The sequence below is a fragment of the Clinocottus analis genome, unplaced genomic scaffold (genome assembly GCF_023055335.1).
Source record: "Clinocottus analis isolate CAN_PGR_092001 unplaced genomic scaffold, fCliAna1.0.p SCAF_28, whole genome shotgun sequence".
NCBI classification, from domain to species: Eukaryota; Metazoa; Chordata; class Actinopteri; order Perciformes; family Cottidae; genus Clinocottus; species Clinocottus analis.
In genome coordinates this window covers 2,515,208-2,531,289 of record NW_027176020.1, presented here as the reverse complement: position 1 = coordinate 2,531,289, position 16,082 = coordinate 2,515,208, and the positions used below count along the sequence as shown (strand labels likewise).

Here is a 16,082-nt window from a genome sequence, read left to right as displayed (position 1 = left end):
CAAAGCCCCTCCTGGTGGGAACTGTTCAAGGAAGCGATGGCGTCCAGTGACAACGGAGTGGACTTTGTGACGGAGGTTTTTTGTGGACAATGTGTGGAGAATCACCGGAGTGGACGTGGAACTTTGACCCAGATTTGGTCTGAATGTCTCCGAACCTTCAAGAAGATTAATTGTCCATCCGGTGGCAACTTGTTGCCTTCAACTCCCTCCTCAAAGCAACATCGGGACATTTTAAAGAAGCGCGCGCACACCAGCGAGCTCCCTTCCCATCCCTCTTTTGTCCCCCCTCCCCTCTCCTATTTCCTTCTCTACTCTCTCCCTCCAGCTCTCCTCTCCATCGTCTCCTCTCCTCTCCCCCGCCTCCTCCACCTCTCTCCTTCCTCGAGGAGGTGTGGTAAACGCCATGTCCTTTCTTTCCCTCAGTGCGGCGCGGGTTGCCAGTGCAGGAGACGAACTCCCAGTAGGCAACTTTATCTTTGCCGAGCGCTCTGTTGCACAGTGCGGGGCCGTTCCCCCCAAACTGGCAACCTGTGAAAACTCCCCTTTTGGCAGGCCTCTCTTCAGGTGAGTTCTCTAAACCCCTCCCCCCCATTCGGCGGAAGCCAATCACAGTGCAGAGACAGGTAACCCAGGTACAAGCTACACCTCTCTGCTGTGCGCAAACCGTCGACCGCTGGCCTTGCTCTCCAACTTACTGCTGCTTTTTTTTTTATATACATTTTTTTATTTCCTGTTTTCCAATCGTTCTGCCTGCTCACAACAAAGGGTCAATTCTGTCTTATGAATGGATTTTGAAATGGATTTTCCTCGTGTACGTTCTGTTCTCACCCTCTTCATCCTCATTGCCGTCTCTTCCCGTCCGACTCCTCCTCCCGCTCCTCCTCATCGGCCCTGTGTCTGTGCTTTAGTGTGGACGAGGCCGGCATAGAGGACCAGCGGTCGGACCAGAGCCACAGTTCTGGTCCCGAAGCGGAGGTCCAGTCTACTCCAGAACACGCGGACCAGCAGCAGCAGCAGCAGCAGCAGCAGTTGGAGGATGGGCTGTCTGATTCGGACCAGGAGAGCAACACTTCCCAACACCAGCAGGTCTGCAGTGTTTCTCGCATGTGTTGTTGCAATATTTATAGATTCGATGGAGAACGACGTGGAGCTCTGCATGAACGCAGGTCTGATGTAATGAGTCCCAGTGTGGTTTCAATGTGGCATCCGGGGAACATTTAAAATATCACAGCTGTCTGACTTCCCCTGCTTCTTGTTATCGAACGAGGCGCAGGCCACGTGCACGGTTCATGTGGCGCAAGAGCCGCCCTGGTCAAAAAAACTGAATATTACTACACTAATCTATGACGCCCACGTCCATATCGTGTTATAAACACACTTATAATGTGTATTTATGTAATTACAGCACTGAATAATCAGTTATAAGCACTTATGAATGTATAACAATTATCATAGCGCATTATAAATGATTGTATAATGACTCAAAAGTATTCAACTTTATACTGATTTATAATGTGAATATAAGTTAGTGGTCAGTCAAGTAAAATGAATATAAATCATGCAAAATGTATTTTTACTTAATTAAAGTCAACTAGTACCACGTTGAGTAGCTTGTAATTGCATTATAATACATTATAACGTTATAATGATGCAGCATGAACATATTAAAATGTAACGTGTGTGTGTTATTACTGCAGTAATAGGGAAGTATTATGACACACGGCCCCATAATTCATTATAAAATGTTTGTTTTCAAGCGTTATGAAGAGCTATAAAGGGTCATTTGAGTTCAGCGTGACGGCTTTGTGCGCTCGCTCCTTCCACCGAAACATCTCCTCACAGCTGCCGGCTGGATTCACCACGAAGGCTATAAATATTCAGCGTGCACAGCTCTCCTCTAGCAGAGGCCGGCGTTTGAATGTTTCAAGGCGCAAACGCTGAGTCAACTTTTCCTTCACGGTTGAAGGATAATCAAAAAAGCCGAGCGTATCTGGCGGGGAGGAACTTATTCTCTTGTGCGTCTTAAATGTTCGTACATATATTGTTCTTCTTTCGCTGAGTTTTGGAGCAGAGATCTGGCCACTAAATCCACACGCGACTCCAGACAAACGCGCCGTGCTGTTTACACAACGAGCCGCCTTAAGTTGGTGGATTCTCGGGCTCAGACTGGCTCGCGAGGTCCAAAAGGGTGCTCGTATAATCCATCAAAATATTATGAACAGCTCAGTGCATCTCAAAGCCTAAGAGGCCGGGGGCTGGCTGACTACCGTGTGTGTGTGTGTGTGTGTGTGTGTGTGTGTGTGTGTGTGTGTGTGTGTTAGAGGCTAGAGGTCATAGCTTGCAACTTCATGTCGTTCCTCACTGATGCAAATAATCATATTTAGCGATACTAGATTAATTTAGATATTCGGTGATTGTAGTTTTAATGATGGGTACAGTTGATCTTTACAGGCCTACAGTGTGTGTGATGCACCCGTCTGTGTGTGTGTGTGTGTGTGTTGCAGGCGGGTCCGGGCAGCACCGCCAGGGAGCCCGACCCCTCCGTACCGGACAAAGAAGACATCCCCACCTTCGACGAGTGGAAGAAACAAGTCATGGAGGTGGAGAAGGAGAAAAGTGAGTTCATAGATACACAAACGCGGGATGCAGCTACACTGTCTGTCTGTAAGTGAGTGTTTTTTCCCAGAGGAGGTCCGGCTGGAAGCCCCGCCGAGTGACGTTGAGCTCGCTTTGTGCGCCGTCGCCTCTGCAGACAAAGGGAGGCCTTCACGTGCCCGTTTCAATCTCCATCGTACTGCTTGTTTTTCTGCATTGTCTTCCTCTGTCTTCTCTCTCTGGCTTCCTTCCTCGTGCTCTCTTCCTGTCCGTCTCGCTCACCATCTCTCTCTCTCGGTCAGCGGACCGTGTGTGTTGCGTAACCCTCTCTGCTCGTTTCCCTCTCGGGGGTTTACGCTCCACTTTCTTCCTTTTCTCCCTGACGCCGCTCCCCCTCTTGTCCAGGTCAGTCCCTCCACACCTCCACCAGCGGCAGCTCGCACCCGGTGAAGAAGGTCCAGAAGAACTTCAAGAACAACTACGCCTCCGTGGAGTGCGGCGCCAAGATCCTCTCCGCCAACAACGAGGCCAAGGTGACGCACGCAAAACGCCTCGCACACGGAGGACACACACCGTGCTACCGGCACCTTTGAGGCTCATAAACTATTTCCCCTTGAGGGATTCATAGAGTATCTTGTATTTAATTTCCTCTCTTCTTCCGTCTCGTATTCAGAGCACTTCAGCTATTCTCATGGAGAATATGGACCTTTACATGCTAAATCCTTGCAGCAACAAAATCTGGTGAGCTGACACACACACACACACACACACACACACATATACACAGATTGTAGATCTGATTGTGTCGTCTTTCCCTGAACGTTCTCTGTTTTTCCTGCAGGTTTGTGATCGAGCTCTGTGAGCCCATTCAAGTCAAGCAGCTGGACATCGCTAACTTCGAGCTCTTCTCGTCGACGCCTAAAGACTTCCTGGTTTCCATCAGCGACAGGTAAACGCACGCGGTTCCACTTCAAACCCGCGTTAAGAAATGGATTAACGTGTTCTCTTCTGGAAGTTGTGGGTCGAACAGAAAGCAAGTGTTGGGCTGTGCAGCTCTGAGCATCTTTTGTTGTTGCGTGTGATGACGATTTAATGGAGAACAATGGAAGAAAACCGGGAGTTTGATTCAAGTTCAGTTATTTTGAAACGCCCAATATGTCTTCAATGAGACACGCCTACCTTTAAAAAGACACGCCTACCTTTAAAAAGACACGCCTACCTTTAATAAGACACGCCTATGTTCATTAAGACATGCCTACCTTCAATAAGACACGCCCACCTTCAATAGGACACGCCCAGCCTCTCTGACATGTCACATTGTGTGTTGAGGCTCCTCACACGCTTTCCTTTTGTCTTCCGTGTGCAGATACCCGACCAACAAGTGGGTGAAGCTCGGCACGTTTCATGCCCGTGATGAGCGGATCGTCCAGAGCTTCCCGCTGGACGAGCAGCTTTACGCCAAATATATGAAGGTACGGCTTTCTCCTCCTCCTCTTGCCGCCGTAACGGTGCCTCCACCTCTCAAGGAGCCATTTATTCATCCTCGTGTGCAAGCTGGATATTTAAAGCTGGTGGGAGCCTCTCGTGACTTCACGGTCGCTGCCGGTAACTCCCTCCCTCCGCTGGATGAGCCAATGGGAGTCTGTGAATGACTGTGAGGGCGTGTGTCCACGACAGAGCTTCACTTGTAAGAGGTTTTATTTGAGGTTTGGGTGTCGCAACTCGTCGGTTCAAGTTGGCCTGAAATCTGTTGACAAATTCTGCCAAATTTCAATAGTTTGCCTTCTGCTCAAGTCCCTAACATCAACACGTTGAGGCCTGGAGAGCCGAGAGGGGGACAAAAGTCTGCTCGGCCTTTTTTAAGGCTGTAAAAGTCGTTTTTTTCTCGTCTTTATTACTTTAACACGTAATATGATGTATTTTTAAACATTTCTTTGAATCCAAAGTTACTTTTTTTCATCTGTAAAGGACGAGCCAGTTGGGTTTTAATGTCTCTCGTCTCTCTAAACACAAAGTGCATGTTTTGTGTGAATTTAAACTTACTGTAACACATGGACGCGTATAGTCCTGTTTGTCTTTAAAGCAGCGTGGTGCACTTCAGCCCCTTGTGGCCGGAGTTAGTATTACAACAACAAATACAAAATAAAATAAAAAACGTTTTTTTTAAAGCCACAACTATTTATGTTTTCACCATAAACACAGAAGATAAAACAACTGAGGTCAGATTTAGAAAATAGATCATCAGATTTTTAAAAATGTTTTTTATTCCAGGTCTGGAAAAGTCCTTGAAAATAAAATAAAATCCCGAAAGTGTAGGAAAAGTTGTGTAAATGTGTTATATTCATGACGTTCATTTACGCTGAGTTTGAAATACTTTTAAAAGAAAGAGGCTCAAAATATCAGCAGCATACATACAGGCATCTATATGAATGTTTATTCTTTTAATCAAACTATTGTCTCTCATTCATTTGTCTCATTTAAGGTTTACTGTATGCTTTGAATCCTCATTGTTAGTTCAAATACTACATTTTATCACTTTTTACTGTTTAGACACAGATTTCACACAATGTTTGTCTTAGAAATGTGGTTAAAAATGATGGAAATTTGTTTTAAAGTCATGAAAAGTGGAAATCCACTGTTCGTGTGTATGAACCCTGCTGATAACGGCAGCTGTGCTTCTCCCTGACTTCCTCCCTTTTTAAAATATAAATATGTGTGTGTGTCGAGCGTGGGTGTGATGTGTTTCCTGTGATTCATGTGCAAATAGTTATGAAATAATAGTTTTTTTTATTTTAAACTTGACTTCTGTCTGAAATGTTTCACTGATGAAGCGTCTGGTTGTCTTGTCCGTCTCTCCCTCTCGCTTGTGATTTTTTAGACATATTTTTTCCAGCTGCTTGCTAGAAACCTTTCTAGTGCGTTCCCTGTTTTCAGATCACAGACCCGGCGTGTACCGAGCAGCGTGTGTGTTGTTGTTTTTGTGTGTCTCACCAGAAAGTAACCAAAATGCTCGACGTGCTTTGTAGCTTGAATCAGTCTTTGCTGATTTTTCTTTCTCTTTGTTTTCTCTCTCTCTCTTCGCCTGTCTTCCTCTCGCATCAGATGTTCATCAAGTACATAAAGGTTAGCACTCTCCTCTCCCTTGTAATGGTGTAAACACTGTAGTGGGTGAGCTCGTGGCAGGGCGGCCATCTTTAATGCACGTTTTCCTTAAACAAGTAGCACATGCACATAAACCGTAGCGTCGGCACTTTGGCAAGTCTCACGTATTTGGTGGATTGTGGGTCGATAGAGCGGGCGCACACATTAATGCACGTGTTGTGGGTGATATTTTATTTCACCCGTTCATCACTTTGTTTTCCCGGCAGGTTGAACTCCTCTCCCACTTTGGATCGGAGCACTTCTGTCCACTCAGCCTCATCAGGTAAGAGAGGAAACGGCTCTTCCCATCGCTCCGGCGTTTAAAAAGGACCGGCGCTTAGCGTGAGGGTTTGTTTGTGTAACGCAGAATGTACATGTGTGTTTCCTCCTCCCTGTAGGGTGTTTGGCACCAGCATGGTGGAGGAGTACGAGGAGATCGCTGACTCGCAGTACCCTTCAGAGAGGCTGGACTACCTGGATGAAGACTACGGTATGACGAGGGCCGCTCGCGCTTTAACTCTTCAGAGGATATCTGGTCTTCTTTGTCGAGAGCGGCTACAAAATCAGCATGAATATATATTTATATATTACGCTGCCTCCCTTGGTTGAGCAATGCGCGCTCTGCATATCACTCCCAAGGCCTCTGAGAGAAGAGTTTCACATTCTTGCTCTGCAACTTGCTCACCAAGTAACTTGCTGAGGTTAATCATTAATGCCAGCCGGCTCCTTTTATTGACTTCTTGTGACAAAAAATTCCACAAAAGCCCAAAAACTGTATAGTTTTTACTGTTTTAATGTTATATATATTTTTTTTCTGTGTGTATTTTTCTGGCTATAACATGCAGTGTGTCCTCTTTCTCCAGATTATCCACCTGGATACCAACCGCTGGAGGACAAGTCCTCTAAGAACCTGCTGGGCTCAGCGACCAGTATGTACACACACCATGCACACACACACAACAAACACACACACATGCACCCGAGGGGTTGAACATGGACCGATTCCCTGAAGCCGTCCTCACTTACTCGGTATCACTCATACGCATCAGTGTAGACAGAGTTGTTTTATATATATATAATTTAAATATATATAACCACGCAAACACACTGGTGCCCCTCTGTCTCCTGATTTAGCAGCGGGAGGACCGCTGCACCGCGACACACAAACCTCCAGGGCTCAAACCAATAAAAAAAACCTGTAAACACACGATGTCTTTCTCTGAGACGAGGGGGAACCGAACGAGGACTCGAGGAAGCCTGCGGCTTCATGAACACATGTTGGTCCACATGTTTACCAGGAACCTCGTGTCTTCTATCAGAACTGTAATGTGTGTGTGTGTGTGTGTGTGTGTGTGTGTGTGTGTGTGTGTGTGTGTGTGTGTGTTTTCTTTCAGATGCCATCCTCAACATGGTGAACAACATTGCTGCCAATGTGCTGGGCGGCAAATCGGAGCTGGAGGGCGGAGCCGAGGCCGGAGGTAACGCCTCCCTCACGTCGATGTGTGCTCTTACTTTGTGTTTTACTCTGTTGGATTCTCTCTCTCTCTCTGGTCTCTCTCTCTCTGGTCTCTCTCTCTGGTCTCTCTCTCTCTCTGGTCTCTCTCTCTGGTCTCTCTCTGGTCTCTCTCTCTCTCTCTCTGGTCTCTCTCTCTCTCTCTCTCTGGTCTCTCTCTCTCTCTGGTCTCTCTCTCTCTCTGGTCTCTCTCTCTCTCTGGTCTCTCTGGTCTCTCTCTCTCTCTCTGGTCTCTCTCTCTCTCTCTGGTCTCTCTCTCTCTCTCTGGTCTCTCTCTCTCTCTCTGGTCTCTCTCTCTCTCTCTGGTCTCTCTCTCTCTCTCTGGTCTCTCTCTCTCTCTCTCTCTCTGGTCTCTCTCTCTCTCTCTCTCTCTGGTCTCTCTCTCTCTCTCTCTGGTCTCTCTCTCTCTCTCTCTCTGGTCTCTCTCTCTCTCTCTCGCTGGTCTCTCTCTCTCTCTCTCTCTCTCTCTCTCTCTCTCTCTCTCTCTCTCTCTCTCTGGTCTCTCTCTCTCTCTGGTCTCTCTCTCTCTCTCTCTGGTCTCTCTCTCTCTCTCTCTGGTCTCTCTCTCTCTCTCTCTCTCTCTCTCTCTCTCTCTCTCTCTCTCTCTCTCTCTCTCCACACATTGTTTAAGTTAACTGAAACTGGGTCACTGTATATTTTCCTTCCTCGACAGCGCGAGCGAGTGCGTTGCCTCGACCTGTTCGTGTGTACGTTGAGCGCAAAGAGCCAGATGTTTGTTTAGTTGTGGGCGAGAGGACTCCAGCTGCGTTTCAGCAGAACTTTGGATTTCTGTGTTTGACAGGGAGGGAGAGGGAGAGAGGGAGAGGGGGGAGAGGGAGAGGGAGAGAGGGAGAGGGAGAGAGGGAGAGGGAGAGAGGGAGAGGGAGAGAGGGGGAGTCGTATGACGGCAGGCTCGCTCCTGGCCTCGTCTCAAACACACCTCGTCTCTCAGCTTTTCCCCCTCGAGGCGTCGAGTTAAAGACGCACTGATTTCACCTTCTTCATTTTCTCTTTTGATCGCCTTTCTCTCCAAAACTAAAATAAGATTCATCTTGCGGTTTTTTTTTGTTGTGCAAAAGAGTTTAAAAGAGTACACGCTCATGAAATGAATGCACAAAAAGTCAGCCGTTTTTTTTTTTATTTGTTCTCTTAACTCTTAACGGTTCCAGTCCTGATCTCCACCCGCAGGGGAGAGCGAGTCCAGCTCAAACTGGACTAAACCGGTTCACAGTGTTTATGACTTTCCCCTCCCAACATGGGCTCGGTTCTCCTGTTGGTTCTGTGCCCTCTGAAACGGCGACGACATGTTTTGTTTGTGTGTTTTATCAGGTAACACAACCGCAGAGGGGGACGAGAAGAAGGAGAGCGCAGAAGAGGCGTCTGAAACGCCTCAAGAGTCCAAAGTGTAAGACCAGTTAAAGATAATCGTTCTATAAACGGGTTTAAAATCTAAGGAAGTCGGATTGTTTTAACAAGACTTCTCCTCTTCGTCTGTCCTGCAGACCGGAGCCCACAGAGCCGGAGCGCCCCGCGACCCGAGAGACCCGGCCGTCCCCGACGACGCCCCGACGCCTCCGCCCGACTCCCCGGAGGACAGAAAGATCGTCACGCTGGTGGAGGAGGGCGAGGAGGAGGAGGAAGAGCCCCGGCAGTCGACCGTCACCCTGATGGAGGAGGAGGAGGCGGAAGAAGAGGAGGATGAGGAGGAGAAGAAGAGGGAGGAGGCGGCGCGGCGGGAGGCGGGCAGGAACCAGTGGGAGAGCCAGATCTACTGTCCGTTCTCCTCCTTCTCCCTGTCGCTGTCCTGCATGGCCACGCTGCCGGAGCTGCTCCACCGCTGGTGCTCCGCCCGGCTGGCCAGGGAGCGTCTCCGCAGCCTCCGGCGGAGGCAAGTGAGCGCTCGGACTCGGACGCCGCCGCCGCAGCCCGATGACGCCGCCGCACCTTCCATCACGTACGTGACGACCGCGCCGCCGCCGGCGATCCCGGCCCCCGTTCCCGCGCCTCCCAAGGAGGCGCTCCCCGTCGCGGAGAAGGCCCCCGAGCCCGAGGCGCCGGTCCGGGGGCGAAGCGAGGGGGAAGCCTCGGGCGAGGCGCACGCCGCGCGCCCGAGCGCCCCCCCGCCGGCCGAGGCGCGCGCCCCCGAGCTCAACATCCTGCTGGAGCCGAGCCGGACGGCCACCGTCCCGCCGCACAGTTTCTCGGACGCCCACGGCTCGGCGGCGTCGCCCACCCCGACCGACGAGGAGGAGCCGCTCCCTCCCGTGAAAGACGCCGCCGTCGACCCCGCCCCCACGCCGCCGCTCCCGGCCGTCGCCGTCCCGGAGACGCAGCGGGTCGGCGGTGGCAGCAGCTCGGCGGCGGCTCCTCCCCCAGCGCCGGCCGTGGCCTCGGAGACGGCCTCGCCCGGCGTCGCCGAGCCTGTTCAGTCTCTGCCCACCGCGTCGAGGCCCGAGGACCTCGCGTTCCCTCCCACCGAGCTGCCGACCGCTGCCCCGCCGACCGACCCCCACGCGGACGGCGGGGACTCGCAGAGACACGGCGGCGGCGTCCAAGCCTCTCACGGCGAGCAGGGCGACTCTCTCGCTCCCGCCGTCGGCGCGTACGACGCGGCGGACGAGTACCTGCTGGGCGGGAACGTCAACGGCAACGTCCACCGGATCGCCACGGACTTCTACGCCGACCTGCAGAACGGAGCGGACTACAACGGCGCGGCGATGATCGCGAGCGGCGCGCTGCTGAGCGGCGGCGCCGTGCACGGGTCCAGCCAGAAGGAGAGCGTCTTCATGAGGCTGAACAACCGGATCAAAGCCCTGGAGATGAACATGAGTCTGTCCGGCAGATACCTGGAGGAGCTCAGCCAGAGGTGAGCCGCTGGGACACCGGGAGCGCTGTCGGGAGGATCAGCGTAACGACGAGAGAGCACTTAAAGTCATCTTCTTTCTCGCTCAGGTACCGCAAACAGATGGAGGAGATGCAGAGAGCGTTCAACAAGACCGTCATCAAGCTGCAGAACACCTCCCGCATCGCCGAGGAGCAGGTGAGTCCACCACGAAAGGGCCTCGAGAGCTGAAGGAGCGGGTTCCTCGTTGCCTGTCTGACGCTCGCGGGCGACTTTGTGCTCCTCAGGACCAGAAGCAGACCGAGTCCATCCAGCTCCTGCAGAACCAGCTGGAGAACGTCACGAAGCTGATGCTCAACCTCACCTCCACCGTCGGCCAGCTGCAGAGAGAGGTACCGGCGCTTAAGATGAAGGGCGTTTTTATTCGTCTGTGCACGACCTTGCCGTCGCCTAAATGCATGCAACCTTTCAGACTCATGCAGTATGTTCCCTTCTTAACTCCTCCTCCTGCTGCAGGTGTCCGACCGTCAGAGCTACCTGGTGGTGTCTCTGGTCCTGTGTCTGTCTCTGGGCCTCCTGCTGTGTCTGCAGTGCTGCCGCAGCTCCGCTCCAGCCCCCAAAACCATCGCTGCTCCCCTCCCCAAGAGCAACCACTACCCCAGCCCCAAGAGGTTCGACACTCACACTCACACTACTTAGAAATAGGGCATTTTGAGTAGGCTGCTAGCTGCCGGCTGCTAGCTGCAGGCCGCTAAACGACGACGTAAACGACTGTACTTTCCTCCCCCGTCAGATGCTTCTCCTCCTATGACGACATGAGCCTAAAGCGCAGGGTGACCTGTCCGCTTGTCCGCTCCAAGTCGTTCCACTTGTCGTCTACGGAAGGTAAGAGCTCCCCTCCGGTCGACAACAACACACTTTATAGTCCAGTCTCCCCTCAAAGCTGCCCTCTGTGTGTCTATCCCCTCCTCTTCCTCTCACTGAAACATAAAAGCATTCATCAGAGTCGGAGCCGAAGAGATGAGGGTTGTTTTTTTTTGTAGGCAAAAGATTTTTGCGTGCAGGTTAAACCTCACACACGAACAACACCTCTGTCGTGAGTTGTGAAGCCAACACGAGGCCGTAAACTGAATTCATGTGTTCACCACAAGCGTCAACAAACCCACCAGGGCAAGCAGAATGAGCAAAAAAAAATGCTGACTCATGTTTTTTAGGACTCATCCCTGCAGCTCTCTTTTTTTTTTTTTTAAATCCGGCTGCTCGTCCCTCACAGCGACGCACATCCACACACCTGAACCTTCTCCATTCTCGCTCTCAGCTCTCATTCCCTCTGTTTCTCCTGCCGTTTCCTTCGCTCACGCGGCCGCTCTGGTTGCTGCCAGAGCCGCCAGCAACACGAGCAACACGAGCAACACGAGCAACACGAGCAACACGAGCAACACGAGCAACACAGTGAAGAGGCAGGAAAAGAAAAAGTCTTTGACTCGTAAAACCTAAAACTCCCCCTGCTGTTCATTATCCCTCAGCTGTGTGAGTGTGTGTGTGAGTGTGTGTGTGAGTGTGTGTGTGTGAGAGTGTGTGTGTGTGTTGCCCTTGAGACTGAGAGGCTGTCATTGCCAGCTTGTGGCCACATGCACTCAAGGAGAGTAATAATAGAGCATGGTGCTTCGCTGGCTCATAATAGACATTTGCAAGTAGAAATCAATAATAATAAAATGTTTTTTCTGTGATTTTTTTTTAGCTTAACTCTATGATTACAATGTGGATTTAAAGAATAAATAAAAAATTGTGCCATTTGCATCTCTTTTTTTTAAATGAAACTACTTGCAAGGTCGCTTCATGCTTGTTACATGTATGTATTCCTGTTTGCCATTCCATCATTAACCTGGCCCCTCTCTCCCCTCCCCAGTAGGTCCTGATGACTTGTACATTGTAGAACCTCTAAGGTTTCCTCCAGAGAAAAAGGTACAGTGTCTGTTCCACCTGCTGCTTTGGCTGTCGGCCGCCTTACTGTTGAAGTTCTGTGTGGTTTCTGTTTGTCTCCTTTTAGTTTGTTTCTCCTGTCAGTCGGCCTGTGCTCAGTGTGCTCGAGCAGTGACCGGCTTCTCCGTCAGTCACTGGTTCTCTGTGGAGAAGCTGAGAGATGAGAGAGAGCGTTAAGACTCACTCCAGAGGCCGTTAACCACTTCTCTGCAGACTCTCCGGTCTTTATCGCAAAAATTTAAAAAACGCCTCTTTGTGAAAACGTATCGGAGAGGTGGATTAACACAGCACTTAAGACTATAGTAAAGTAAAAACTACTTTATTTCACATTTCAGGGTTCCCATATACTTTTCTCGTCATGGAAAATTAGTGAAAAGTCAAATTTCCTGGTAAAAAAAAAACCAAAACAATCTTCTGTTTTCCTTTTAACTGAGAATAAACGACTCTTTCCCCCCCAAAAAGCAAACAGCTTTAGAATAAAAAGCTGATCCCAGGCCCTCTCACTCGTTTCCTCCAAATCCCAGAATGCATCATTCCCCTCTTAGACTTCCCCCCCGGCCTTCTTTCTTTTTGATCCGTTTGCGCGACCGTAGCGTCGAGCACAAAAGTGGTTAACGCGGCGTTGCATTATTTAGAAGTCTCTCTCTCTCTCTCTCTCTCTCTCTCTCTCTCTCTCTCTCTCTCTCTCTCTCTCTCTCTCTCTCTCTCTCTCTCTCTCTCTCTCTCGATGTTTGACTCTTCATCCTTCGCTTCTTTGTGTTTTTTCCTCGCAGAAAAAGCGCTACAAGTCAAAGTCGTTGGACAAAGTTGAGCTCGTGAAGCCGGCCGACCCCTCGGCCCCGCTCGCCAACGGCGTCCTGAACTGCAACGGCTTCCGGCCGTGCCCCCCGACGCCGCCTCCCCTGCCTCCGCCTCCACCTCCACCACCCCCTCCCTCTCTCCCACCTCCTCCGACTCCTCGTCCCTCCACAGCAGACGAGGAGGCGTCGTCGCTTCCCGCTCGCGCCTCCAACGACTTCCCCTCGGAGACGAGCAGCAGCTGCGGCTCGTCCACGCACTCGGAGGAGTCCTACGCCAGCCGCCTCCCGCCGCCCTCCCCCGTCTTCCCCTCCTCCGGCCTGTGCAACGGCCACCGGCTGCCCTTCCCCCTCCAGCTGCCCCCCGCCAAGCCGCCGCCGCCGCGGCGCTCGGTGAAGCGGCGGCGGTCGCGGCAGACGGAGCTGCGGTTCCCCGCCATGCCGGGAGGGGGCGTGGCCTCGCTGCCCAGCCTGCAGCAGCTCATGAAGGGAAACAAGGAGATCGGCGTCGGGACCATCGGGGCGACGGCGGTCACCGGACACGTCTGAGCACGCTCACTTTGACAATACTATTTCACACACACACTCTCTCGAAGACACACACACACACACACACCGTAAAGGTAGCAGACGTGCGAGGAGGTGAGAGCTTACTGCAACCCAAAGAACCACATTTCCCATGAGCACCCGAGGCGCGCACCGTGTGGAGCGGCGGCGGCAGTAGCTCGGCATCCTCCCGTCAAAGAGCTGTTTACGGTTACGTGCCTTTTTATATCTGTTCTCTACCTTTTTTTTTTTCTTTTCTTTTTCTTTTTAAAAAAAAAACCCTCAGAAAATATGGAAATCTGCAGACGCAGAGAGCGATAATACCAGGCCATCGAAGTGTGTTTTTCTTTTTCTACTGGATAAGCACATAGTCCTGTGACAGTACCAGTAAGGTTTCAATCCCCACTCAGCTCTACGTTTCCAGGAGGAGGAGGAGGAAGAGGAGGCAATCAAGAAGTATTAGGCTGCTCTTCTGGGTGAAATGTGACCTGTGGAGCTCCACAAACTAACTCCTCCTGTCTCTCATTGCCATTGTTTTTCATTCTTCTTCTTCTGTATATTGCATCCTAACACGACTGCAGGTGTTTATGGGACCAGAGCGTTCATCTTTCCTCGTACACCTCTTCCTCTCTCTCTCGCTCTCTTTCTCCGCCAGTCTCTTCCAACCACCAGAGCTGAATGAAGAACAGGAGTCTTTCTCTTTTTCCTCGCCCACTGTCCCGTTCTTTTAAAACTCTCCTCGCTACCGAGACGATCGCAGCGGTTTGGGGATCCTCCCTCGTCTCCTGGATGAAGTGTCCTCTCACTCCGTTAGTTTGGGCTGGGCCCGACGAGCTCGCTCCACCTCGGAGACATTGCACTTGTTACGGGGGCGGATATGGCGACCGCGAGGAAGGCGAAGGCCTCAGGGGCCAAAGAGGAGGGACGGGCTTTTATTTCGCTTTCGTTCCCGTTATATTTTTGTGTTTCTCTCTCACATACAGCTCTTCTGTTCATCGGCGCTCGTTTTGTAAAACCGTTCGCACAACGGAGGCCGTGCGGCACGATTCAGGCCGCAATGCATTGTGGGAGCACGTTGGGTTGCACAGCCGAATGTTTACACACACACACACACACACATACACACAGTCACACACACCATACTGGGACCCTGCAGCCTGAGAGACCAGTTTTATTTATGTATTTATTTATTTAAAACGACTACAAAGAATTTATAACCCGACCTGCTCGCCGGTGCTTCGGCCGCGCGAGAACGTTTCATAGAGAAGTCACAGTGAAACGCACTCGACCGCACTGACACTTTCCTCCATTTTTTTTTCCCGCTCCCCTTCCCCTGAGTCGCATGTCCTGCAGCTTCTTTTTTTAAACAAGATATTCCAGATATTCCTGCTGCTGGTTATCGTCCCGTCTGCTGTGAGCTGGTTTCAGCGTCTTTTGTCGGATCTCCAAGCAACCGGTTTTTAACTAGGTCGCGGATATGAGATCTATTTTTTTTTTAATAATAAAAATGTATATTTTTCTTACTGTATGCAGTTTCTGACTGGCTCTGCGTGGTTGGACGTTTTTGACAGACACTTCTTCTTCTGGCTCTTCTCTCGTCATTACCTCTCCCCTCTTTGACATATCTTCATATCTTCATCCACCAAGGTCGCTCCTCCGAGGGTCGGCCGCCATTGCACGACTTTCTCCGACTGTGAAGTTTTTTAATATGCCTGCTTTTTATCAGCCGCTCTTCAACGCGTTTTTTTTTTTGTCTTCTTCATTATGAGGCTCGAAACCGCTTTGATCTTCACGCCTGCTTTTGTCCTCTTCCTCTCCCCTCACTCTCATTGTACACTTCTTAATTCACTTGTTACATGACGTCACGTGTTCGCCTCCACCTCGAATGGCACTGTTGTGAGTTGTTAAATAAAGGGAACGCAGTGAAGACATGAAAAGGTAAACGTGGAACACCGTTAATGTGATTCTGTATGTTCCTCAAGCCGAGCAAATCATGAGTTGTTTGTTTTTTTTAACCCTTTTTTGAATGTGTACGATCTTGTGTGTGTGTGTGACCCTGTGTGCATGTGAGGATTTATTTGTTCATGTATGTGTGTGTCTGTCATGAGAAACTACTTTGAATCTACTTATCCCGTAACACAGCGAGTAGGGAGCTCAGTGTGCACTTTGAATGACTCCTCATGCCTTTTTCTTTTTTCTACCTTATTTGTCAAATGCTATCTCTTCTCTTCTCTCTCTCTCTCTCTCTCTCTCCTTCCTCTATCTCTTTCTGTGTGATTTAACTCTGAAGAGCTGCACAGTATTTTTGAACAGGAGTGAGTTACTACAAAACTGTAGTGCCATTAGAAACTGTGAATTTCTAAATAAAATCTTTTTTGTTGTCTCTTAAACTTCTTGTGGGTGTCTTCTTATTCAGCTTTTGCTGTTCATCTGTCATTAATTTGGATTAAATCTAGTTCGTAAAGGAAAAATAATATCAGGTGTATTTGTTGGCCTTAAAGAGAAAGACGTGAAGCTCTGACTTTACATGCACAATATAAACACTTTAATGTTAAAGTGATATAACACTGATTTATTCCTAAAGTGGAGATAGCTGGCTGGCTAGTAGATGTACTATTAGCAGTAGATATAGTATTAGCAGTTATGGTAGTATCAGTATTATTAG

General features: G+C 50.1%; 1 protein-coding gene across 1 annotated transcript in view; it reads left to right on the top strand.

Annotated features, from left to right (window-relative positions):
- Nucleotides 1–15,807, top strand: part of suco (SUN domain containing ossification factor) — a 34,453-nt gene extending 18,646 nt beyond the window's left edge. Inside the window, 21 exon segments of the mRNA XM_068592843.1 lie at nucleotides 424–564; nucleotides 909–1,086; nucleotides 2,505–2,616; nucleotides 3,001–3,128; nucleotides 3,269–3,336; nucleotides 3,437–3,544; nucleotides 3,962–4,067; nucleotides 5,698–5,718; nucleotides 5,964–6,019; nucleotides 6,135–6,226; nucleotides 6,600–6,665; nucleotides 7,131–7,214; nucleotides 8,579–8,654; nucleotides 8,752–8,786; nucleotides 8,789–10,115; nucleotides 10,202–10,289; nucleotides 10,379–10,483; nucleotides 10,608–10,762; nucleotides 10,885–10,976; nucleotides 12,001–12,056; nucleotides 12,848–15,807. Coding sequence (XP_068448944.1) covers nucleotides 424–564; nucleotides 909–1,086; nucleotides 2,505–2,616; nucleotides 3,001–3,128; nucleotides 3,269–3,336; nucleotides 3,437–3,544; nucleotides 3,962–4,067; nucleotides 5,698–5,718; nucleotides 5,964–6,019; nucleotides 6,135–6,226; nucleotides 6,600–6,665; nucleotides 7,131–7,214; nucleotides 8,579–8,654; nucleotides 8,752–8,786; nucleotides 8,789–10,115; nucleotides 10,202–10,289; nucleotides 10,379–10,483; nucleotides 10,608–10,762; nucleotides 10,885–10,976; nucleotides 12,001–12,056; nucleotides 12,848–13,420 — 3,667 coding nt within the window. The 3' untranslated portion in view covers nucleotides 13,421–15,807.
- The last annotated feature ends 275 nt before the right edge of the window (nucleotides 15,808–16,082 follow it).